The following is a 25,638-nucleotide window of genomic DNA, read 5'->3' as shown; positions in this document are numbered from 1 at the left end:
CCTGAGCCCGCCAACAGGGCTAGGGATGCGCAGAGAGCTGCGTTGTACGTTTTTCCTCTCTGATACTGTGATAAAAAGTCCAAGAGTGACGTGATTTGTGCCATGATTTTCACTCATGAAGTTTTCTTCAAAAAGTCCGCTTCCAGTGATGATTCGTGGGTTGTTTTCTTCTTTTTTTTTTTTGCAGACCTTACACACAAAGCTCTCTCGCATATTTCACAAGTCTTGACGATTGGAGAAAATCACAAAATTACGACACGTAAAAAAGTGAAAAAGAGGCGCCGTGAAAATATATTGAAACCAAGAAGTTACCATCCGTCACTATATTGTTTGTGGCAGTTTTTCTATTAAATATGCTAAGAACCCTTTCTCGATTAACAACTTTAATAATGTTGATTCATTTGATTATAAAAACTAACGATAAGAAAGAACGACGTTTCCACCAGTCTGGGGTCATTTTCAAGCTAAAGAAAGGGATTGAAATTAGCACATGTATATGTAAATTCAAAACACAGCAATGTTAAAAGAGACAAAGTGTGCTACTACTAAGCGCTACAATATCAAAACAACACTTCTTCATTGGCATTCAGAAGCAATGACAAAAAAGGTCTAAAAATATACAAAGGCCTTTATTAGTCTATATTAAGACAACAACAATATGTTATTAGCAAATAAAAGAAATTCAAATATCAAAATACTTTGCGCTGTACAAATAACTTTACGCGGATTGAGTCCGACTGTTTGTTTAATGTTGGCTTTTTCTTTTATATACATAAAAGAGCGTTGATTCAATGCGGTATTTGTTTTAAATAATAATTTCGGGAAGTTAATGTCCTTTCAGTCCCAGAAATCACCAAAAATTAAGCCTCGCGAAATTTGGCACTGACGAATGTTCGATTAGTCGATCTAGTTGGAGAGCAGCACATTTTTAAAAACAGCCAGAGAAAAATTAGGGGAGGAGGTCGGCCCCTCCCCACCGAAACTGTTCCATTGTCACGCAGGCTGTGCGTATGTGACCACTGGCAATCGATATTGCGATTCATAAGAGCGTGCAGCCAACAAGGAATGTTTATATGACTTGACCTCTTGGATTACTTATACGCAATAGACGGAGCAAGTCGTATTTAATAACTCTGGGATTGATTCGGGAAACGTGACAAGTTGAAGAATGCGTTCATTATCAGCCTGTCTTGGTTTCACATTGATCGTTACTGGTAAGTCTCCTGAACTAATGACACTGAACACAAATCCCTAGGTATACACTAAAATCACGAACAACGAAACGAAACAAGATCAACGGAATGTTGATTTCGCAATTTCGTTTCGGTTGTTTCAGAGGTTTCGTCATTCCTTCCCGGGGGTTTCATTGGGCGTTTCTAAACAAGACCGGAGGCCTACCGGACTGAAGCGGAGACCCTCGGACTAAAACGAAGTCTAAACGAACAAGGAATGTTTATATGACTTGACCTCTTGGATTATTTATTTCGCAATATTCGATACTCGGAGACGGAGCAAGTCGCATTAAATAACTCTGGGATTGATTCGGGAAACAAGTTGAAGAATGCGTTCATTATCAGCCTGTCTTGGTTTCACATTGATCGTTACTGGTAAGTCTCCTGAACTAATGACACTGGACACAAATCCCTAGGTATACACTAAAATCACGAACAACGAAACGAAAGCGGAACGTAACGAGCGAAACGAGATCAACGGAACAAGAAAAACCCATGTAATAGCATTATTGAGAGGTCGCCTTGAAGGAATCGCAGACAGGCTAACCTGTGCGTTATTCAGAATAACAGGAGTGCTAAAAAACGTTTCGGTTGTTTCAGAGGTTTCGTCATTTCATCCCGGGGGTTTTATTGGGCGTTTCTAAACAAGACCGGAGGCCTACCGGACTAAAGCGGAGAAAAAGGAGTCTAAACGAACACCCGCTGATCTATAAACCAAAAGAAACCAATTGCATCTCCAACTCAAACCAAGTGGCACAGCATTCGCTCCCAAAAGAAAACTCAGCGAGCTGTCATAACTGCTAGCGTTGTTTGCATAAGGTCAGACAAAATAGCTTCCGCATTGACGGGCAAACAAAGAGACATCGATAAAAACAAATGAACAATTGTAGTAAGTATCATGGCTCGAGAAAAAGATTGCTCTGAGGACAAATTATTTGACTGGCTGGATTTATGGACTGAGACCAAGACTAAGTGTTCTTCCCGAGTACTTATGAGCTTTTAACGTACCTGGCTTCCGGCATCGCTAGCCTGCGTGGCAGGCGTTTCCAAAAAAGCACGCGATGGGAACGAAACTGCGATCGAGGGCCCTCCCCATTCTCGCTCACCTCCGTCCCCCCCCCCTCCACTTCCCCCCATTTTTTGCTCACCCCAGGCGCGCTCCCCCGCGGGCCCGCTTGCTCGCTTGCTTGTTCGAACTCTCCGTCTGGGAAAGGAAAGGAAAGGAAACGGCTGCTACGCAAAAGCATCGCTGGTCGGATATTTCCTATTAAAATAGTTATGTCACGATTTGCGCATCTTGAAGAGTTTAGCCTAAATTTTGCAATCCGTGTCAATCTTCTCCATCCTTAACCATCCTTGTTGCTTTCTGGTTTATTATCACCTCTCTGGTGTTATTCTCCCTTAGGTAACTACTATTTTCAGGTTTCTTAGAACTAAAAAGTGATTTTGTGCGGCGTGGCAAAATAACTCAAAACACCCTGACTGAGCTCTTTTAAAGGTTTTGCAAAGATTGATTTCAGGTAAAACAACGTTAATAAGTGAACGGTTCTAGTCATGGAAATATTATAACGCCCGGTTGGGGAAGAGTCTCCCATATGAAAAGGTCAGGGATGCTCGGCGGAAAATTTGAATCAAACCCCTAAAGCAGACCTATCTGCAGGGCGTGGTTTGAGCTTCATTCGGCCCCTAAAAGATAGCACTTGAAACGGAAATGACAGCGTTTTTTTATTATTTCTTCCAGGGTACCCGAAAAATACTTTGACGGCTTAAATAATAGCGTTTACAAGGTTACTGTGCCCAAGGTGGGCAGCAGGCCAACATTATGTTTTGTCGGATCACAAAAAAAAACAAACAGACAGAATTTGCCCTGGCGCGTTTTCCAGTTCCGGTTTGTCCCAAAGTTGAGAAAAGTTTGAGCGGAAATCGATCATAGGTGTAGTAATACTAGTGCCTGTAGCCAATAATTGGGTTTATAGATAAATCATATGAAGAAACGTCAAAGATTCTGGGGAGTGTGGCCACATAAAGATAAATAAATTTTATTATTATTTCACTATTACGCCATTTTACCATGTTAGGTCAAGAGAAAGCACAAAATTTGAGCCCGTACGTATTGCACTCTACAGTCGTTAGTATTATATTTTCGTTATTCTCATGCACCTAATGCTATCGGTACGATTTTCGGATGATACAGGATGAAAATGACATAATATTGGAATCAATAATCGAATAAATAATTCGATGGGTTGACAAAATACGTGCGGATCTTTTTACTATTTGCTCGTATTCTTGCTTGCCCCGAAATACTATACAGCTCGCGAAATATCTGCCCTTGTAATCCATCAAAAATTTTCGCTAGCGCGCGATTGGTCTAAATGCGTCACGTGATCGAATATTTCCCAATTTTATCCGAGGATATTCACCAATTTTCAAAACCGCGCGTGTTGCGAAAAATATTTGAATGATAATAAACACAATAGTCTCCATTTGGCGCGAAAATATGCTCGGATATTTGTCCTTGGACATTATATGTTCCTCGGAGCTCACAGTTTGCCCCGAGCTACGCTGCTTCGCTGCTCGGAACAGATAATGTCCGCGGACAAATATTCTAGCATATTTTCGCGCCAAATGGAGCCTATTGTTTTTCTATTTTGTGTTAAACCATCGAGTATATTAGCAGGAAATGTATTAATGTTACTGAGTGTCTCATTGGCCTTACACCATAACAAAGGAATTGCCAAAACTGGATAGCATCAGTATAATAATGAACTTACTTTTTTCTCTTTCATTGACATCTTATTTTGCTCATTAACTCAAACTGTCATTGTGTTTCCAGTTTCTTTCAGAGTAAGTGAGGCTTCTCCCGTCACAGACAATCATGGAACTTTGTTTTACGTTTTTGGATCAAAAGGTGTTTCCATTATAGACCCAGAGCGCAAAACGATTTTGTCGAAAATCACTGAAGCCGATGGCATTTGTACCAAGTCAAACAATCGGTTTTCCAGGTAAAGCTGCATTCCCTTGAAGTAAGAAACATAACTTCTTCCCAGGTTCAAAATTATTTTTATTTTCCTCCTTTTTACGAGCTTATCTCGAGGTAGGGCATCCATTTTTCTTGCTTGAAGCTCCTAAAAAAATCCTGATGTTTGATATGGGGATTTCATGTTATTTCCGATGGTATTTGTTTGAAGTCAAAGGAAAATGATACCCGAGGGGTGAGGAAGGACTCCATTAAAGATGTGATGCGTACCTTTGTGGGAATTTTGAAAATTTCTCCTCGAAAAAAGTAGCCTCCATTTTAGGGCTGTGGTTTAAGGGAAAGCAACCCAGCTGATGTACCGTGATGCTTTTATCCCAGATAAAACCGCAAAACTTTCTTACTGATCCTTGGAAAGGAAAAAAAAACCCAAAGCAAAATGCTAAAACAAAAATTCCTCGAATTCAGCCGACTCTGTCAGGCCGGATTGGGGTGGGGTGGGGTGGGTGGGTGAGTATATGCATTGCGTGACACACGTTTCAGCTCTTGAAGCTCCTTTCGTAGCCACTCGCGCCAGAGTCACGCAACGCTTCCCGTAAGGGGAGACCTCGGGTTTTGTCACTGGTTTTGACAACCTCGTTCCGAGGGCTTTCCCCCAAGAGATTGGAAAGGGCGGGAATCTTCCCGTCCTCCCAATCTTCTCTAAGGGAAATACCCCGGGAACGAGGTTGGGATTTTGAATGTCTTACCATTCGTAGTCTGAGTGGGTGTCGTGGCATCCTAAATACTTATTTACGAATACTTTTGATACTAACATTTTTAATAGGGATAATTGTTCGTTTGGAGGCGAGATATCGGTAAAAGATGAACTGATCTTCTTCAGCGACATGTCTGGGAACAGAGTTCATGTAATTGATGTGCAAAAACAAAAGGTGAGCACTTCACGAAGGGGAAGAAAGAGTTTAATTAATCCGTATTAACCACAGTTTATTATAGAAACTGCCGCGTTAATTTAAGTTTTTCGCCACTGAGACAGATCGTAATGTCATAAACAAAAATTACGATACTATCACGTGCGAAAGAACCGATGACGTCACGATAGGATTAAAAGACTGCTCGCTCGTGAGATATCGAGCTTAACACCCATTTGAGCAGTAATGCTAAATAAGCAATGAAAAGTTGAGTTCGAGATTTGTCGCAAATAAACTTTGTGCGGAAACGCACCGGGGATTTGGTGTTTTTTTCTTTAATTTCTTATTATGAATCTCAGGTTGTAGAAACAATTTCCACTGGAGGATATCCATATGATCTTTATTATCTGCCTTGGCTGGAGGAGGTCTGGGTTCACACGTGGACCAACTCCACCTTTGACGTCATCAATATTGCGGGAAACCTGGAAAAGACTCACAAGGCTATCAAGGCGCATGTGCAACCAGGTAAGCTGGGTCCCCCAGTCCCCCTCCTTCCATCTGTGCGTCTCCCACTCCCTCTCCCGAGTTACGCCTGCAACGCAAACGTTCTGCTCATCACACAAGGCGTGGTTAACATGCCACCCGCGCGCTAGGCTTGTCATTGGCGTAATCAACGCTATCACGTGCGTGGTAAATACAGGGCTACTCCCAGTTTTCTTTGTGGATTCCGATAGCCCTTGCTAAGATCAACCTTTTCACAGAGTTCTAATTTGGCGAAAAGACCTTTGTGTGTAGTAAGCACCGTCCTTGAGACAGTCATGTTTGTAGTTTAAAAAAAAAAAACCGTCCAACCCTTTTACCGTATTTTGTCCCAAAGCGACCAAAGGTATTGATATCAACGGTTTTTTGTGTTTAGGCTGGACACATGGTTTCATGTACGCTTATAAACAAGTGAACAATGGCAAAGTGGGTTACGTAACTCACATGTCTGACCCAGGTCTCCACCGACTCGACCTATCAACCAAGACATACAAAGACTTTGTGAACGTTTCAAACTACGGCTGTACAGGAACTTTCAACTTTGCTTACAGTTCCGTGAACGAACATGGATTCTTTGATTGCCGTGGAACAAACTCCATTTTGGAGCTAGACGTCTCAACCGATCAAATCGTCCGAAAGTGGAATTTCACCGGTGTCCCGTACGCCTCTCCTGACGGTCGTTCTATTGTGACACTTTACAAATCCGTCAACGTATCAATCAACGTACTCCTTGCCAGCAAAGTGTATGTCCTTGCTATTACAGGGAACAGCGCTCCCACTTTAAAATCCACCATGACTATCTCTGGAGGTGTCAGCGAGCTGGTGTTCGACCCTGAAAACAGCATGGTATCTTACATCAGCCTCATTTACAGCGATAAGATTGCAGTGTTGGATCTCAAACTTCTCAAAGTCACCTACATCACCGGTGTTGGAAGCGTGTTTTCTAGACCCGGCATGCACGCCATCAGCCGGCCCCTCATCATAGCGGGCTCTTGGATTGTAACGCCAGCCACTGCGAGCAGCTCCGTTGCCATAATCAACGCTGCGACCCGAAAACTGCATGGCATGGTGGCAGGGGTTCCCGGTGGCAAGGGATTAGTCGCGGTGCAGCTGAAAGCGCTCTCCCCACCTGCATCTGTCGCGGGATACTGCTACCTTTCATGGGAGATGCTTGCCTTCATCTTGCCGTCTGCTCTGTATGCGATGGTCGGGTGAGACGAGGAGGGTTTTCGGAATATGTGTTGATCTAACTTGCCAGTGATCGAGTTGTAACTTTGATAGACTGGACTTTGACAATGCTATAGCATGGTTGTTGACCACAACACTAATCAAATGCAAATGTAGCCATTTTATAACGGTTTTCACTCGAGTGTCGAAGTGTGATAGGTTTTACATCACTACGCTGCACGATTCACTTAAAAAGCTTGCGCCGTTTTCAATACAATCAGAAGTAAAACCAAAACTAATCGTAACTCGCTCGCACACGTGTTCCCGCACTTCGCGTCAGCTACATGTACTTAGTTTAAGTTTTGATTGGTTCACTGGATTGTCTGTGTAATTTGTGATTGGCTAGAGTGTTTACATCGGTTTAAGTTTCACGATATTCACATGTTGTCCACGTGGAAGCCTCGAGACAATACAACAATGTCCCAATCACCGGACTGAATAAGCTGATCAATCACAGGAGAGCACAGTGTAGTAGAATAGTTGCGTAGCCTTACAAATCATGCTTGCGAAGGAAAATAAAGAAAACAGCCAAATATACATTACAACCAAGGTCATTTTATTTCACTTGTATTCTTTATCCTATAATTCTAATCCGTGTCCTCTCTTCTGTTCTGATGATGAACAATCTGTAAATTCTCAGGAGATGGAGCCGTTGTGGGACTTCAGTTGTGTAAAATGGTCTCGTAGATAGCTTTTACACCCATCACCACATCCATCGCTCGTGTCTTCAGCGACAGCTGCGGAAATAAGGTAACCAGACATCTTGATTAACTCTTAACAGGGCGAGTAGTCTTATTCGAGGTACTAAACGGCTGGACAATGGCGCACTGACTGAGTGACAAAAGGACTTGACTGACTGACTGATGGATTGATTGATTGATTGACTGACTGACGGTGAAGACGGCCAGTGACGCTAGCTACGCCTGATGTACTAGCTGACTGACTGACTGACTGATGGATTGATTGATTGACTGACTGACGAAGGTGAAGACGGCCAGTGACGTTAGTTACACCTGATCTACTAGCTGACTGACTGACTGACTGACTGACTGATTGACTGATTGTTTGATTGATTGATTGATTGACCGATGGTATCAATGACATACTGATTGTCTGACTTATTGATTGATTGACTGATCGATCCACGAACTGATTGCCTGACTAACTGACTGACTGACTGACTGACTGATTGATTGATTGATTGACTGATTGATTGATTGATTGATTGAATGATTGATTGATTGATTGAATGATTGATTGATTGATTGATTGATTGATTGACTACTGTACCAACTGACTGACTGACAAATGAGCAGAACTTCATGATTGACCAACCGACCAAATCGGTCTTGACGCTTGGAAATCGCTGCACAGAATCAAACATCGTGTTACATACTAACTGACTGACTGATTGATTGATTGATAGATAGATAGATAGATAGATAGATAGATTGACTGACTGACTGACTGACTGACTGACTGACTGACTGACTGACTGACTAGAAGGTATACACGGCCAGTGACGCTAGCTACGCCTGATGTACTAGCTGACTGACTGATTGATTGACTGATTGATTGACTGATTGACTCACTGACTAGAAGGTATAGACGGTCAGTGGCGCTAGCTAAGCCTGAAGGGCCGCCCACAGTCACTTGAGTTTGCGGACGGGATGATGCTAAAGTTGATTACGTACAATGATTTGAATAACAAGCACTTGTACGATGCATGGGCTTGTCGGATTTCAGAATCGGTTATTACATTACATTACTTTATTTACCCTCGGATTTCAGAGTAGCTTATGCAACTAATATCGCCGAGCATTTAACCATCAGATGAGAGATAGACCACCACACCGGGAACTGCGTCCCCCACTCTTTTCGATTAATTGATTAGCTGATTAACAGCTTGTGAATCAAAGCAAGGTAATTTGCCTGATCACTGACAAGTGACTTACCTGTACCACAGGGTTACCAGGCTGCATTTTGAGCTCGGCCAGTACCCAGATGCCGTTGGTGAATTTCAGTGATTGATATAACATGTCCTAGGAAAAGAAACAAATAAGGTTTTCAACAACTGCAGAAAACTATCTGTAAAATAAATGGTGCTGATCCTTTGATACACTTGACTGAATAAGAGTTCTTGAAAAAAAATGAAACTATAAATGATACGACCTTGTGGTTTTCTAGGAACGTGCGAGCTACTTACGTGTTGGCAAAGCGTTTAGCGGTATGGTATAGCCAATGCGTTGTGATCGTTAAATGCCACGGAAAACGTCTTAGTAGGAATTATAGACACACCAATTAGTCTTCTCGTAATTTAATAACGTCGTATTGGGTGTGGTTTATTCTATGCTTCGGACAACGTCTTTCCAATCAGAGCCGGGATGTTCAAAGCCCGATTACGCTAACACAGGATTAGCGAGAAAATTGATTTCAGATCTGTAACTTTTCGGTGAGGTTTTCTGTTTATACTGTTTGACTTTCAGTTTCGTTAACCGGCTTTCTACACTTGCCTGGCCTTCCACGGTACGTTTGGCGATGGTAAAGATATTGTTAGCGGAGAGTTTTTGCTGCGCAACATCTAAGAGGAAAAAAATAACAATATAAGCTTGACACTCGCTAAAAGCATTGAATGGTCAGCGACAAAAAGAAACCGCAGCACTACCTGACGAGTAATTCACGTTAGAGATTTGATTCTGAACTTCATTGCCGGCAGGAATGTCCTTCCAAGTTGCCAAAAATACTTTGCGGTCTGGATCAAAGACAAGAAAGAAATATTACAAAAATTAAAAATATGTCAATATGTCAGCAAAAACAACCACTGTCTGCAAGAAGACTCACTGTTGAGTCACAAGAACGAGCGGCGAAGAGCGAGTCGAGCGAAGCGATCTGGCGGGGTGCTCGCAGGCTAAAACAACCAGATTATTTAGACTACGTTTAGTCCATGACGCAAAAGAAATCGCGAGAAAAAAATGGCCGCGTAAACCGTGGGGGTGAGGAGCGCGCGTCTCGCCCACAGGATTTTACGCGGCCATTTTTTCCACGCGTTCTCGCTCGACGGGCTGACTATTACTTGAACGACACAGATATAAGAGGAAGCACAGGGGAAATAATGACCGAACGAGGACACGCCCGCCCTTTTTTTTCCAGACCAGTATTTAGAAGATCTAGAAAGATTCATCAAACCAGTGAATAATAAATAACAACCTTGATTTACCCTTGGAAGTGTTTATAGCGCAAAGGCTAGGGGGGCCGAGCAAACAACTGAAACAAATAATTTATTTTGAACATAACATTGGTAGGAGGCAAACCAGTTGGCTATTTACAAGCGTGGCCGAGGATTTTAACTCGGGGCTACCGAGAAAGAAATCCAGGTAGTGGCCAGAGCAAGACTCGAACCCGAGACCGCTGGATTGCGAGTCCGACGTGCTGATCACTTGCTCACGCCACCTCCAGATAAACGAAAAGATAGATCAACACAATAGATGATTACCCATCTGGCCATCTTCTACAAAGAACACGTGATAAGGCACAGTACAACTGAAGTAGAATATATCAACGTTGTTTTTGACTGCCACCTGAAGGTTGGTCAGCGGATCCATTCTCTGTACAGCGCCAGCTAAAATCATCAGAAATCAAATCAGAAACTTTTTGTCTCAAACAGTCTACTCCGCCATAATATTATGTTTACCACTTGAGTTAGATGTTACGAAGACTTTGCAGGACTGCAAGCCATAAAATGTAAACCACTCAGCTGTGATTTATGAACCTAGTAAACGGCCTAGCTCGTTACGAGTTCGTCCGTAGTAGAGAAAATACGCTACATGCCAGCTAATCAGAATTTATAGGAGCTCAGCTACGGCATCATGAGTTATTTTGGCCACGTACAAAACTGCCTTTAAAATTGAAGGAAACCAAAAAATAATAGTTTACTAAGAAAGAAAAACACCAAAGAGATAATAATTAACCATGAAGGAACGACGATGGTTACGGATGAAGAAGATTACAACGGATTACAAAGGATGAACTTGAAAAATTTAGGCTACATTTTTCAAGATGTGCAAACCGTGACGTAGCTTCTTTAAGAAAAGACCAGTGACAAAAAGACCCATTCATGGTTCAGTAACTTGTCTGCACTTATGTGATATTGCTACAGAAACACTCAACTGCTCCGACAATTTTTACTGGCCCTGCCAACCAATCGGAATGGAGTATTTTTGCCGAGGTTGTTGTCAAATAATACATACTTGTCGAGAGAGGAAGGGAAGTTTCGGCTGCTGAGTTGGCGAGTAAAGGAGAAGGGATGTTCAACTGCACTGCTGGCGTCAGACCAAAACTAAAACACAAAAACAAACACACCACTGTCATCCTAAACAAGTCCTACGTTTGGAATTCAGGCCTTAAATTCGAACAATTCAAAGTGAACACGTTGGAATAGCAGGGGTTTCCTTTAAGCTCTGCTTTTTGTGGCATGAAATGACTAAGAGTTTTGCAAATTGCCCTGGATGTAAGGCCAGTCTATCTCAAATTATCAAAATAATTCTGATGCTCATTTGTACACCTGAGTGGAGAGCCACAAGGTGAGAGTTGAGTATCTTTCAGGGATGTCATCAACGTATTCAGTTGGAGGACAACTGGTTTTAATAGGCTGGCAAAAGCATTTGATCTGAGCTTCTTTGTGAGAAAAACTTTTCTCTAGATGGCCAAACTAGACGAGTCAAATCGTCCCCACAACCAGTAAATTTGCTCAGTGCCTGGCCCTTAATGAAATCCCTGGTATCACTCATGCCCAAGAACACAATGAAATCACCACAACCAAGGCTTAGACACGTATCACTTCTCCATAGTGTAACGCGCTAACCACTAACCCAGAGCTCAACGTCAGGGTTATGTAAAGTAAAGTAAGTAGTGGAGCGTGCTAACCATAGTGGAACGAGCTAACCACTAGCCCAGAGCTCAAGGTCAGGGTTATGTAAGCCAGATGACATATGCCTGCAACGCTGCTAATGATGACACTTTCTTCATAATTATATTCTTCAAATAAGAGAATCACTTTCGAACCTGTTCTTATTGAATTGGATTGCAAACGATCCCATAGCTTGCATGGCCTTGTTGGTGAATGTCATGTCCATGTAAATTTGTCCCTGACGACGACAAAACGTCCCTGGAAAACAAAATCAGTTCAATCAGAGTGATCAAAATCCTATTTCTTCAGACGCTGTCAATTCAATGTCCAATTGACATGTAATAAGAATAAAGAAAACCATCAACTGGAAGATTTATTGCCATACTGTCTTGATTCATCACAAAGTTCCAAGGTGAAGCCTACATTCAAGTCTTATCCACTGGATAGCAATTTATCCGGTGGATAGCATTATCCAGCCTTCGAACAACTGGCCGGGTTATAGACAACATACATTTGACAACATATGTGATCAATGCAGTAGAGTTACATTTGTAAAACAGAAGCTGCAGGATTATTTGTATTGGCTTTACCTGAAATTTCCAGGCCTTTCCCTTTGGCAGCAGTAAGCCATACCTAAGTAACAAATGCCAGAGAACCAAAACAACATGTCACCCTTTAATCACATCAGTCAACCTGCCAGGAAGACTGCATGCACTTAACATGTTTAACATAAATACTGGTTTTGCCAGACTTTTGAGTGGGGATGCCATGGAATGTGCCACCAGTCGCTTGTTTTTCTCAGTATATGTACAAGCCTTAAGTAAGTGTGTATGCCACAAGTGACAAGTAGGATATTCCAAGGTATACCACTCAAAAGTGTGGCATAACTGGTCTTTTTTTTATTGCATAGACACAAGTGTTTTACTGGAAAATACACCACTCGTAAAATTTATACAAAACCACTTCCAGGACTCGAGTGGCGTATTTTCCATATCCTCACTAGAGAAGATATCGATTACTTAACTGATATCATGTTTGACACTTAAACTGCAATTAAATTTCATGGTGTATGGTACAACAGCTACACACAGGAGAGAACAGTTCTCTGTCAGACCTGTTTAGGTGCACAATACATCCCTCCAGAAATACCAGGTCCCCCTGACAAGCTGAAAAGATCACCCAGTCCTCCCATGGGACCAACAGGCTGAGAAGGGACTGGGCCTCCACCAAGCTAAAAAAGAATGGAAATAGGTCATAATCAGATCGTGCATTTTAGAGTAGTAAAGTGGTTTGCATTTGCCACGGTTTTGAATTGTGCAGTTACAGAAAACACTCATACTTCCCCCCCCCTCCCCCACACAGAAGGGATTGGAATTTCCTGGAGGTTGGGGGTACTGTGAGACCAAAAAATTTAAAGACATGTATGAAGCTTACCTGAAATTTTCACAGGCGTGGCGGGGAGGGTCTTAGAAAAATCCCGTTTGTGGGAGAGGAATATTTTCTGGAACTACACATTACGGATCTACACTAAATCAGTTTGTCAAGCAATCAAGAGTAAAACCAACCGTGACACGCTCGTAGGCTTTCCTGAACTTCATGTCATGTATTTGCTTGGACCTTTGATTGGATCACTGGATTCTCTGTCCTTTTTGATTAGCCAGGATGATTTGCTTAGGTTTTAAACTTGAAAAATAGCATAGCTATAGTTGCAGGCGAGGGTGAATTTCACTCCTTTGCTTCCAGAAGTTGTACAATAAATCAATCATTGTGTGTACTAGAAATGTTTTACCTGTAAACCACTGAGGTCTTCTCCCAGGAGATCCATAACACCTCCTCCTGTTGCTGGTCAAAACAAACGAGAAAACATGAATATCATAGGTGCAGACTCATTTGTAAATTTGTAAATTTGTAAATTTTCTAAATATGCGAATCATAATAAAATGTTGTCATTGTTGTTTGTTACAGTTGAACCTCTACTAATGGCCACCTCTCTACGATGGCCACCTTTTCTTGTCCTAGCAGATAGTCCATATGTTCACTCTTATATTAACCTCTCCATCACGGCCATCTCTCCATAATGGCCATGGCCACCAAAGCGCATCCCAAATGTCAAAATAACCTCTCCATAACAGCCAGTTAATCAACAACTGACAAATGGTGAATACAAAACTCCCATTTTTTTTATCACTATTTTTAGGTCACAAAACTTGATCTGAACCGTGCCTTATTAGTCTCCTTTTCTGTGTAGTTAATGTTTTTTTTTCACATATTTTGATTGTGTTATGTATTTAAATGCCACAACAAGCATTTTTTCATAGTAAAAATGTTGCACCCAGTCAAAAAACAGGTGCAATATTACACCTCTACCTCCCCATAATGGCCATCTCTCTACAATGACCACTTTCCACTGTCCCCAAGGTGACCGTCGTAAAGAAGTTCAACTGTACTATCTGTTGTTGTTGATTAAGTGCTCAATTGCTGTGGTATACCTGCCGGCTGTACAGGTGGAGGGGCAGGCTGAGTGGGTCCTATGTCCATCAGCAAATCACCAAGGAGGGAGTCAGCTGCTGGCTGGGGTGGAGCCTGGGCTGTCACTGGAGCTGCCACTGGAGCTGCGACCGGAGCTGCCACTGGTTGTGAAGCTGGAGCAACTTCCTCAGTCTCTGCACCTGAACAAGATGAATGCCCACGATGAAATGTGAATTACTCTAAGCCATGTTCACCACCAGTTCACGTACAAATTACATTCAAGCCTAGAATTTCTCATAGTGCAAACACCATCCCAATTCCCCTCAAACTATCAACATTCTATCTTGAAGAAGGGTTTGTACTACTCAGAGATAATGGAATTCCAATAGTTTTGTACAACTTGAAAATGCAAAAATTCCTAATGTTTTTAAAAAAATTCATTTGGTTTTAGTAACACAACTATGAAATTCCTGTAGTTTTACAGAGGTTTCCCAGGATTTGCCACAGCAGAGCAAGCCTCTTTCCTTTTGATTCTTGAACACATTTTTTATTTCTATTTTTTTATTTTGACCTGGACACATAGCGTTGTACCTGGGGATGGCTCAGCTCTTGGTGGCAGGGTGAATCTCCTTGCAGCTGTTCGACCCTCCACAAATGAACTGGGTGGCTTGTGGTAGACAGATGCCAGTGTGGAGATGTTACAGATGAGTTCATCAAGCAGGGTGGGTTCCAGGAGGTCTGTCTCTTCAGAAATCAAGGGTTTTTCAGCCAGCACCACCTCCTAGTAAATCAATATTAAGAAATGCAAAGCATTTTTAATGTTTTTGTCGAGTTATAGAAACACAAGTGGAACTTTAAGAGAACAGGAAATGCTGTGGGAACTGATGTACCATAGACAAGGCTTTCTGTGCAGCGTTGTCAATCTGTCACTAATAGCAAAACTACCTTGGAATCCCGATTTCTCCAACCTGCTCCTAACTCATTCCAAAAGTCATTTCCCTTTTACGATTTGCTTCAGTCAAACACTAATTTTACCCATGATTTCTCGTATGCTTGATAACTTGAACCATTTCCTTGGAGGATTCAGAGATCACGATTGTATATGTTTGTGCATCAAGATATTAGCAAAACTTAATAAGTAGCTGGGAAGTTTGATCATCACACCTTTGCTGCAACAGGGTCAGTGGAGAGCAATCGCCAGTAGATGTACCCCCTGTCCCTAAGATCTGGATTGTCACTATCCTGTGTCGCTAGACTCAGGACCTGCTGAACCAGCTCCTGCGTGTCAGTTGGACGCTTCAAGAACAGCTTCACAATGGACGTTAGCAGCTGCAGCTGAACCTAAATTTAGGCAATGAGTAATGTTCATTGTAATCAACAACTTGGTAAATAATTAACAAATAAAAAGCAAAACTATATGTAACACTGTCATAAAACATGATGGGAATTTGAGAACAGGAGAGAAACTAAGAAAAGATGAGTGAGGAGGGAGGTGCTTTCTGCATTTCTCAGTGATTTAAAAGAAATACTTATTAACTGCGACACAGTTTACGCTACAAAGTGTACTTAATGCTTCTCTTTAACTGGATGTGGGTTTGAACTAGGGTATATTTCTATAACTGTTTCCCATGTGTCTAGGTTTTAGTGAAAATAACCTGCTCACTACTATATGTATGTTTGCTTCATATAAATATTTGTGATGTTATTACTTAGCTCTTATTAACTGAGCTTAGTCGGTCTGTATGGGGGAATCTTGACCTAGGTCGTGAAAACAGACTGAATCCGGTGAGGTCTGTACACATGACCAAGGTCAAGATTCTCCCATACAAACCGAGTAAGCTCGGTTAATAAGATGTTTATTATGTGGCAAACTCATTTAAGACTTGTTTTAACTGACATTTTGCTTGCAAATGGCGATGAGCTGAATTTAATTCTGCCAAAGTTTGCTGGTCCTCTTTACTTTTTTTTTCCTTATCAGGCTTTTTGGCACTTCAGTAGGTAAATATTGCTAAATGAAAATAGTCCATGATTTTGCATTTTAGTTTGCAACTTTTTCACTGCAAAACATTACCGGAATAGATGCCACTCTAGATGGGAAAATCTAGACCACTTTCGATATTGATTTCACCCAATGAAATTCGTGAATTTGGTAGTTCCCAGTCGTTGTGAGACAGAGCAACAATAAATTGTTAGAAAGCTTCATACAGAATCTATAGAAGACAGTTTCATACACTGATAAGATGTCATGATATTGCAAGCTTTGAAATAACAAGCTTGCAGGTTAGAAATTTAAAAGTGAAAGATAAAATGTGGAAATAAATGCTAGTATTCAAACCAGTGTATTGTTGAAAAATCTGATTATCCAAAGTGAGAATCAAACTCCAGACCAGATAGTTTAAGATTAAAATTAAAACTAGTTTTCAAAATACATCCCCATGTTCTTGAAACAGGAAATAGTTTTACTGTCTTGAGAAATCAGTTTCACTTTTTACCACATTTATGTGAACTATCCAATTTGCAACAGTCAGGTGAAATTCACAGTACAATAAGAGCATAGACTATGCTTATTGCTGTTGCCTTTCACAAAATGCATACCTGGGAATTCTCATCTTGGAAACCCTCCAGAAAAGACTCCAACAACTCTGCAGCATTGTCAATTCGTTCAGCATATTCGCCAATGATCCAAATCATTGATGCCCTGAATGAATAAATGAACCAAAATACTGTTAGCAGTAAAGTTATGTTACATAAGGCCCCCATCAGGTCCCTCCAACATTCCCTGTCCTGGGTGGTCTTTGCAGCCTCATTTTCAAGAGGCCAAAAAAGGAGTCCAAGATGGCAGGTATTTTAGGAATAAAACTGCTTAAATTCTCAGCACATCTCATAATGACTTAGTTTCATGCCGACAGTTTAAAAGGGAACCAGCCACTCTCCAGTAGAATCCATGTAGCGTCAGTGGAAGAGAGGCAGGCCAAGGAACACCTGTTGATGGGAACTTGGAAAGGACATGAGAATAATCAGGTGTATACCTGGATGCAGCTGGAAAGGCTGACTCAGGACAGAGAAAGCTGGAAAGAAATTGTTGGTGGCCTGTGCTCCAGGAGGAGCAATGAGCAGTAAGAAGAGGATACCTCACTCACTGGGTTACGGAGTGGGGAGGGAAGCCATCTTTGAGTCATAAAAGAACAACAATAGCCCAATGTAAATGTGGCTAAGCTGATAATACATTAATACAGTCATATCATTGCACCAAATTTAACTAATTCTCACCTTGCTTCTGGCTCATCTAATGAATCCAGATTTTCACATAATGTAGAAATGATGCTCTCATACTTGTTTGGATATTTCCTGAAAATATCCTAAATGAAGACAATAGCAAGTTAGTGGTCTCTCTTATGGGCCTAAACCCTAAGTTATCTAGTAAACAAACATCACAATCTGTGTGGCCAAAATTCCAAGTGTCACCAGTGGCTGATCAAACTTAAAAGTAGACAAGCACAGACACATACATCCATACATAAACATTAACTTTGTACCTTGATAACTACAATAGCTTCTTGCACCACATAGTTCACTTTGGTCTGAATCAAGTCAAGAAGGGTGCTTACACAGCGTTCAGCAGATTGCTACAAGAAAGATTGCGACAAGTCACAATAGTTACAGTAAGCAGGAATAGGAAATTGTTAAATCACTCACAAAATTGCATTACTGCCCCCTGGACTAAGATCTAACTTGGCATCTAAATTCAAATCTTGATTTCTCATCTCTACATCTTGAGCGAAAACTACTATTGCGACACACTTCAGATCCTAACCCTTAACATTACATGGTCAATAAGGAAATTGTTTTTCACTTCTTTTTTTTTTTTTTTGCTACATCCTTCAAAATCATTTGCAACTCACGGCAAACAAATGAAAAGAAACTTGAACAGATCTTAAACCAATAATTATAAGAAAATATCACGTAAGTTGGACTTTGAAATTTCAAAGGCTTGGCAACAATCTGGCATCTGAAAAATTAGTTGAGCAATAAGCTGAGGGATTCTTCAATACACATGTACATGACTCTGTTCACAAACAAGTTAACAATTTGGTTTTGAAAAACTCACTACAAGTGGAACTTACCTCAACTTTAATGGCACAACGCCCAATTGCACGCACAGACTTCCTTACAAAATCAACATCAACTTCAGTGGCATACCTAGCATTGAAGAATTTTTGAATAGTTAACATTCCAGTAAAAGTGATGACCTTGTTTAGTTTATTAGTGGCTCTTGGAGGCATAGAAGCCTAATGAATAAGGACTCCTGATTGAGCGATCTGGGTTAGAATCCCGGCTGTCATTCAATGTTGTGTTCTTGGACGAGAAACGACTCTCACATTGCCTCTGTGAACTGCAAGGGTAACCTGCCAGAATGCTGATGAATAACCTACAATAGACTAGCATAACATCCAGGAGTAGTAGCAATACTCCTGGCTGCTTTATGCTACGGAAACCAGAGTTAAGTGCTGAGAGTGATGAGCCAGTTAGGCTTACAGGCTTAGCACCTGGACCTCATGCTTGGTTGATAACCACCACCTATTTTAAATTGTACAAATAACCACTTCTTACTCTTTCAATTCTGCCAATACTTGTGCAATGTTCTGCTGATTTGCCAGTCGAATCATAATATCCAGCTTCTCAAGCTTGACGTAAATTGGATCATTGTACTTCACGAAGAACACTTTCATCTCATTCTTGAGGATGTCCGCCCTGAGAAAAAAAAACAACAGTGTCAAACATAGGGAAAGGGAGTATAAACTTGAAAAGATAATTTAATATTCGTAAAAGCTCCTCCATCTGCTATTCTTTAGATTTAATATAATTGTAATATAAGTATGATTGTACAGAAAGATTTGTTTTATTTTATTGTAAAAACAGGCTTAGAATAAGTGTTGTAAGTGTAAGAAATGATTATTAAAAAAAAAATAAAATAAAATAAAAAATAAGGGAGAGGAGAAGGAGATTGGCTTGACATTCTAGGTACAGATGACAACTTTAGCATTAGCAGCAGACAGAGCAGCTTAGTGGCAGCAGGCACAGATAGAATCACTTTTTTGGTTGTGATGATCAAAACTGAATTATCTTTAAATTTGTTTGTGTAACATGTCAGCAAAATCTCACATCACACATGCATCAATGACTACACTGTAGAGTATACCTCTTTTGTACAATCAAGTTTATGTTCCTTAGAGCAACATACTGGACTTCTGGTTCACTGGACAACAAAGTCACTGAAAAAAAGTAACACATGTTGTGAGGTACAGTGCATTGTCAACACTTGGTTTAACAAATGGAGAACCCAATTTCATATCAACTATTTACCTTTGTAAAAACATAAAAATGTGAAAAATGTGAGAAATTAGAAATGCAAGACGCATTCAAGCCTTTTGTAGTCTATAAAAAGAGCACTACATGTATGTACTCATAATCACTCATGAAAGAAATATATTTTTTAAATGACCTGTTTCAGGCATTATAAAGGTTCTACTCACCAAGTGGAGGTGATAGCTTCTTGACGAGGTTCTGAACATAAGGTGAAGATGGAGTCATAATTTCCATGTACTTCATGAGAACCTATAGTATCAGAGAATAATACACATTTATATACAGTACATTTATCCATGTAACTTGCACTTCAAAATACATTAATCATGTAGTTTCTACCCTGTCAAACATGCACATGTAACATAATAGAGAGGTTTCAAAATGAAGAACATGGATTTCAAATACAGTGTATTCCCTTATTGTTGAAATAATTATAAAAGGCTAAAAGGGGGAAAATGTTGGCAACTCTTCCCATTGTTGAAGGTCCCATTTTACTATGGTCAAGGCAAGAAAAACACATCTTCCTTCCCCTGATACACAAATTTGATGCCACTGGTGAACATAAAATTCTCGGAACTACCACTACATGAAATGTGTTAAATGCAATTTAACAACGTTAACAACAAAAAGCACCTGCTTTCCTGTAGTTGTCAGTGGTGTTTTGATATGTGCATGCACCAGGATTCCATGCGCTACCAGCCTGAGACGTGTTGGCAGCCTTCACAGTGATAGCGTTTACAGTGAGCGTTGTTTTGCATGGGAGCACGTCTTCAAGCATTCACCCTCCCTCCCTTCCCTCTTTCCACTGTTAATTCAGTGTGACGGGCACCTGGCTCCCCTTCCGTGTGGGGGATCATGGCTTGGTTTCCAGGATTTGCCAGCCATGGGAGCAGTCTTCATCTAGGAGCTGGCTGCCAACAGTGGAAGCTCCCAGATGTCTCAGGCACCCAACCTCCATTTAGCAAATCTGATGCAGTTGTCAAATGGGTAATGAGAATTTGCATGATGATGATACCAGACGAACCAGCGTCCTTACCTTTACAGCTGAGAGAACAACGGCAGCGTTGGCATGAGATAACCTGGGTGTGACTCGTTCACAGATACTATATCAAAAGAGAAAGTGACAAATGAGAACGTTGCACATCACTGATGAAGAAGTAATCAGACACCATGCAACAAACCAGTCATTGACAAACACTTTGGCACAAGGCCAACAACATTTCCTTTAGTGTTTGCTACTTCTATGCTTCTGTCAAGTCATGGACGGTCTAAAAGTGAAGCTCTTAACAGGTCCACTCTTGCAGAGTGTTTCCTTATTAAGTACAGTGTACAATACCTCTGAGCTTCTCGGTCATCTTTGGGGGTGTACTGTGCCAGGGAATCAAGAATAAAGATCTGGCCCCACCTACGAATAATAAAACAACAACCTAAGAATAAAATATTGACAACCAGTTTTTGTGGACTTTTTCTAGTTAGGAAAAGAAGCACAATTATAGACTGAACCACATGTAGCATTCAGCTAATCAAAGCAGATCAGTTATTGTCAGGATAATTACTATATAACAAAACAATACCAAACAACACAGAAAGAAAAAGAAAATATTAGCATTACTTTTAAATAAGTACTATGCTAGATAACTTAAAGAATACAAGAGGTGTAAAGAATAACATTTAGGCATCAACCATTTTCATCAAGTTGAGTAAAACCTCCATATCATGGGCAACAGTATTGTTAACACATTTTGAGCCCCATTTTCTGGTTTTTGAAACCCATTTCAGTCCTATTCCTATACTTCTCCCTTGGCAAACAAAAAAACATTCATGAAAAAATTCAGAGGAAAAAATTTAGGGGGAGGGAGCATTGTGTTACTGGGGGGGTTAATGCTCTACTACCGGTACTCACTCAGTGCATTCATTAAGTGCTGTCAGTAGCTTATTTATTGTTTGCGAGTTGATTTCCATCATAGCAGCGGCAGTGGGTGACACATCACCGATCTCAGACAATGCTGCTACCGCATTTGCCACAACCTGAAGAATAAAAAAGGACAATGACTAAGCTTAAACAACTTTAATTGAGTTGTAAATTTTGTGTAAATTACCATAACATGACCACAATATGTGAAATATGCATTCATGCATGCATGTATGCATATCTGCAATCAACTTATGCTTACAAAAGATCTCATGGCCCACCAGAAGCCAGTGCTTATCTGTAGCTTTAGTAGCATCAAATGACGAAACGTATTTCAACTTCACCTACTGTAGAACAGGATTCAAGTACATTGTCGGGTTAACCTCCAGCATTTCATTTGCTGGTTTCCATTTCACAGTGAAGACATTTGAAACATGAACACCTTACATTTTTGCACATTTTTAAGTGACTACAGAATGAGGTCTCTTCATATAAACAACAGTATTAGCCTTTTTACACTATAAGAAGGCTGATTTTATACATTCTACGAAGAGCCTTTATTCCATAGTCACCAACAAAACGATCAAAAAATATCAAGTATTCATGGGTTGGGTGTCCTTAATGTAAACCTGGATAGGCCACCATGCTTCCCACTTTGATTAAGCTGCACTGTAGAAGGCGTGATCCTGAGAGGCAAAATCTTACATCTACATTAAAGGAAACCCAGCTGAGAGGAACCCATCAGTTTGAAATGAAGATGATAATGATGACAACAGAGTGACTATATTACAATGTCCCTTAAGCTTTAGTACAGTTGAACCTCGATTATCCGTACCTCAATTATCCGTACCTCGATTATCCATACCTCAATTATCTGGATTTCTCAATTATCCGGACTTTTTCTCTAGTCTCAATTTTCTCATGAATATTTATTAGTCATGATCAAGATCCGTAGCAATATTCTTTTTTAAAACTATAGCATTAAAAAGTGCAGTCAAAAGCACGTTTGTTTTGCTTTTAAGAGCAAAAGCAGCACTCGCACGCGTCATAACTAATGAAGAACACTCGAATGAGTTCTGATTAGCTCAGAGTTGAGTGGTTCAAGATATACAGTAGACCATATTGTTTTCCAAATGATTTGTGAAAGTGTTGTTTCACAATTAAATGTTGCTTTATTTAAACAGTTTTGTTCTTCATTAATATTCATATTTTCGATTATCCGGACCCTCGATTATCCAGACTATTTCATCTAGTCCCCAACGAGTCCGGATAATTGAGGTTCAACTGTAGCACTAAAAAATCAACTAAGCCTTCAAAGCATTGTATTCTTGTTGCTAGGCTATATTTAACATTAATATCAACATTACCCTATCCTTGAACTGGATTTGTAATGTGTTAATCTTGTTTCAAACCTACCATAGGATTGGAATCAGACAAAAGGTCCTTCAAGGAGTCAAGGAAACCTTGATCTTCTACCAGTTGAGAGTTGATGTCGTGGAGTTTTGCGACACAGACTGCTGCGGTCTTGCGCACATAGGGATCCTCATCCTTCAGGCACTTGCGGAGGGGCTCGCACAGGTACTCTGTGATCTTATCAACACGGATGCAGCCCATGGTGCGTACAGCCAAAGCACGGATAAGCGGATTTGGATCTTCACAATCCTGGGTTATAAAACCAACACCATGTTACTAAACAAATATTGAAATGATTTCAATGTTTAACACCTAATGTGACAAAATATATATCCTGAACGAAGGTATGAAGTTAGTCTCCTATACAGATTTCTAAATTTGAGACAAAAATCACCCCACCTTGACAAACGTATTGACCGCCATGATGGCCATGTCGGGCTGAGACTTGGCATAGTTCATCAGGTACAAGTACACCAACTTCTTCAACTCCAAGTTATCAGTTTGCATACAGTTCACAACATCAGGAAACAGCGAACTAAAAATGAAAATACGGTGGTCCATAAAGAGATGACTACATGCAAGTAAGGTGCACATACAGGGTAATTCCTTCCTAAATGTCTCACGGCAGGATGTAAGCAATCTGAACAATAGCAAATAACTACTAAGGAAATAAATTTTGCCTTCAGCTGACGCTGCTGTCAGTTGATGAGATTCCAAACTTTCCGCAGTAACATTTAATACAAGAAACATCTGGTAAGTAGTTTGGGGAAGTGACACTGATCCATCCGCCACCATGCTTCCTCACCTGACATCCTTTCCAACAGTCATACTGGCAATTACTTTCTTCACTGCTTCCTTCTTGCGATCTTTTTTATCACTGTTCAGCTCAGCCTTGAGCTCAAAAATCTCCCCTGAAAGATGAATGCAATGTGATAACTCCCTATGGAGAGGATGGTAAGGAGTGAAGGGGCTGGAAGACCATAGGAGGTAGTAGAGGAAAGAGTGGAAGAAGAATTTGTGAGAAGGTGAAATGTAAGGTAATAACTAACCTTTCTTGGTCGTTGTAAAGTACTTGGAATCAGTCATTATGCCTGTCATGAAAACTTGATTAGCATCTATTTTGTATAAAATACATGAAACTACATACACCTGCCAATCCCCAGAGTACAAAAATCTGGAGACGTCTAGAAAGGGCACCTTACAATTCTTTTTGCCGTGAACTGAAATCCATGCTCGCCATCTTTGCTTCGACTGATGTAAACAGCGTGCGAAAACCACGCCAGCTCTCTACCGTGTATTGTGCAATTTGATTGGTCAAGATTTCTGTTAAATATATATCAATTTGATTGTTCTGTTTTACATTTTCCAGTCGAGAACAGCTCAAATAAGAGCACAAAATCCACTTCTTGTTTTATTTGCCTTTTTGAAATCTCGAAAATAATGAAATTAATGAAAAAATGTTGAAAAAAGCCATGGTAGGTATCTCCCTGGGGATTTGGTGCTGAGACCAGGTGATCTGATGAAAAACTTGAAGACTCCGGGAAAAACTGGGAGAGTTGGCGGTATGAAACTACATGTATTCAGTACCTAACAGCTAGTAAAAATAATCGATTGGGAAAAAAGCAAAGAAACATGGACAGCAAGAAAGCCTGAAAGTGCCCTGAGTGCCATTCTAGGGCTCTTCCCAAATAAAACAAAAAAAGAAAAGAAAAGAAATAGAAAAACTCAAAGACAACAGGAAACTCTGTGGGTTTTCACAGCCTTATCAAGTTCAACTTAGCTTGCACAAGCATTTTCTGTTGAGTGCCTATAGGCTGATAGTTGTTCGTGAAAATTTTATGTTATAGAAAATTTTATTGTTTAGAATGGAAGAAAACTAGGTAGCTGATCAATGCATTCTAGCTACGCTCAATATTTTACACTAGTAGGCGGTGGTCGTTCTTGCATTACAAATACACCAATTTATATCGGGTAAGTCCACGAAAGATGTATCAGTTTTGCTTTTTGTAGGGAACACAATAAGCTTACTATCCATTCTAAACATGAAGCAACAGTGGATCATTACACCAGCTGAGTAGAAGAATGTTAGAACTATTTCCTGTATTACAGAAGCTCAGTATTAATGCGTACAAGCATCTTCAAAAGTTGACGTAAACAGTGTACACACATCAAAAATATACGATCAAAAGTTCACATTACTATCATCCAACCTTGCTTGTTTGGAAATTAGGCAAAACTCACTTTAGCGATCCCGATGGAAGCAGATTTGCTGTCGAGAAGCTGATCCTAAAGAAGTAAGAATCCAAAATGGCGCCTCCTGCTAATGTTGTTACTTGGCCCAGTCTTTGCTCTTCTTGACTGTGGGTTTTGTCACGCATCGCAGGCGGGTAATGCGTGACAGCTCATGGCCAATCCGGGGTCAACTCGCATGTCAAAGGAGCGGGAGACCAATATCTCGAGCCTTATTTTATCCCAAAAGGATAGCATTCTGAAAGCATTTTCATCCCTGATCAGTCTAGACTACCCTTACACTATATAATTATGGATGGCGTTACCTACCTAGTAGCACCTCCCGGCGACCCTTTGCATGCAGCATGGAAGTTGCCCCGAGAGTAAGTCTATGTGAGTTACCTCGTCTCACCTTTTAATGAAAAAATACATAGTTGACAGTTTCCTCACTGTCA

The 25,638-nt window shown here is 40.6% G+C and overlaps 2 protein-coding genes across 2 annotated transcripts; one reads left to right on the top strand and one right to left on the bottom strand.

Annotated features, from left to right (window-relative positions):
* The first annotated feature begins 821 nt into the window (after nucleotides 1–821).
* LOC145464484 (follistatin-related protein 5-like) lies at nucleotides 822–7,331 on the top strand. Its single transcript, XM_081448395.1, has 5 exons — nucleotides 822–1,607; nucleotides 4,069–4,237; nucleotides 5,036–5,141; nucleotides 5,480–5,645; nucleotides 6,037–7,331. Exons 1-5 carry the CDS (start codon nucleotides 1,562–1,564, stop codon nucleotides 6,873–6,875), a joined length of 1,326 nt encoding a protein of 441 aa, XP_081304521.1. The 5' UTR covers nucleotides 822–1,561; the 3' UTR covers nucleotides 6,876–7,331.
* An 86-nt stretch (nucleotides 7,332–7,417) lies between these two features.
* On the bottom strand, nucleotides 7,418–25,317 carry LOC145464482 (AP-1 complex subunit beta-1-like). The gene is made up of 28 exons (XM_081448394.1): nucleotides 25,196–25,317; nucleotides 24,004–24,045; nucleotides 23,760–23,865; nucleotides 23,354–23,489; nucleotides 22,958–23,203; nucleotides 21,533–21,657; nucleotides 20,966–21,034; nucleotides 20,666–20,732; nucleotides 19,797–19,878; nucleotides 19,463–19,535; nucleotides 18,874–19,014; nucleotides 18,387–18,462; nucleotides 17,799–17,888; nucleotides 17,533–17,621; nucleotides 16,858–16,960; nucleotides 15,427–15,603; nucleotides 14,854–15,043; nucleotides 14,283–14,462; nucleotides 13,583–13,635; nucleotides 12,908–13,024; nucleotides 12,384–12,426; nucleotides 11,949–12,051; nucleotides 11,135–11,223; nucleotides 10,381–10,506; nucleotides 9,553–9,639; nucleotides 9,401–9,468; nucleotides 8,843–8,929; nucleotides 7,418–7,624 (listed from the first exon to the last, which is right to left on the bottom strand). Exons 2-28 carry the CDS (start codon nucleotides 24,038–24,040, stop codon nucleotides 7,550–7,552), a joined length of 2,835 nt encoding a protein of 944 aa, XP_081304520.1. The 5' UTR covers nucleotides 24,041–24,045; nucleotides 25,196–25,317; the 3' UTR covers nucleotides 7,418–7,549.
* Nucleotides 25,318–25,638: the final 321 nt, after the last annotated feature.

Source organism: Orbicella franksi, chromosome 12 (assembly GCF_964199315.1).
Source record: "Orbicella franksi chromosome 12, jaOrbFran1.1, whole genome shotgun sequence".
Lineage (NCBI taxonomy): Eukaryota > Metazoa > Cnidaria > Anthozoa > Scleractinia > Merulinidae > Orbicella > Orbicella franksi.
The sequence above is the reverse complement of the archived record's forward strand: the minus strand, read 5'-3'. Positions and strand labels throughout refer to the sequence as shown.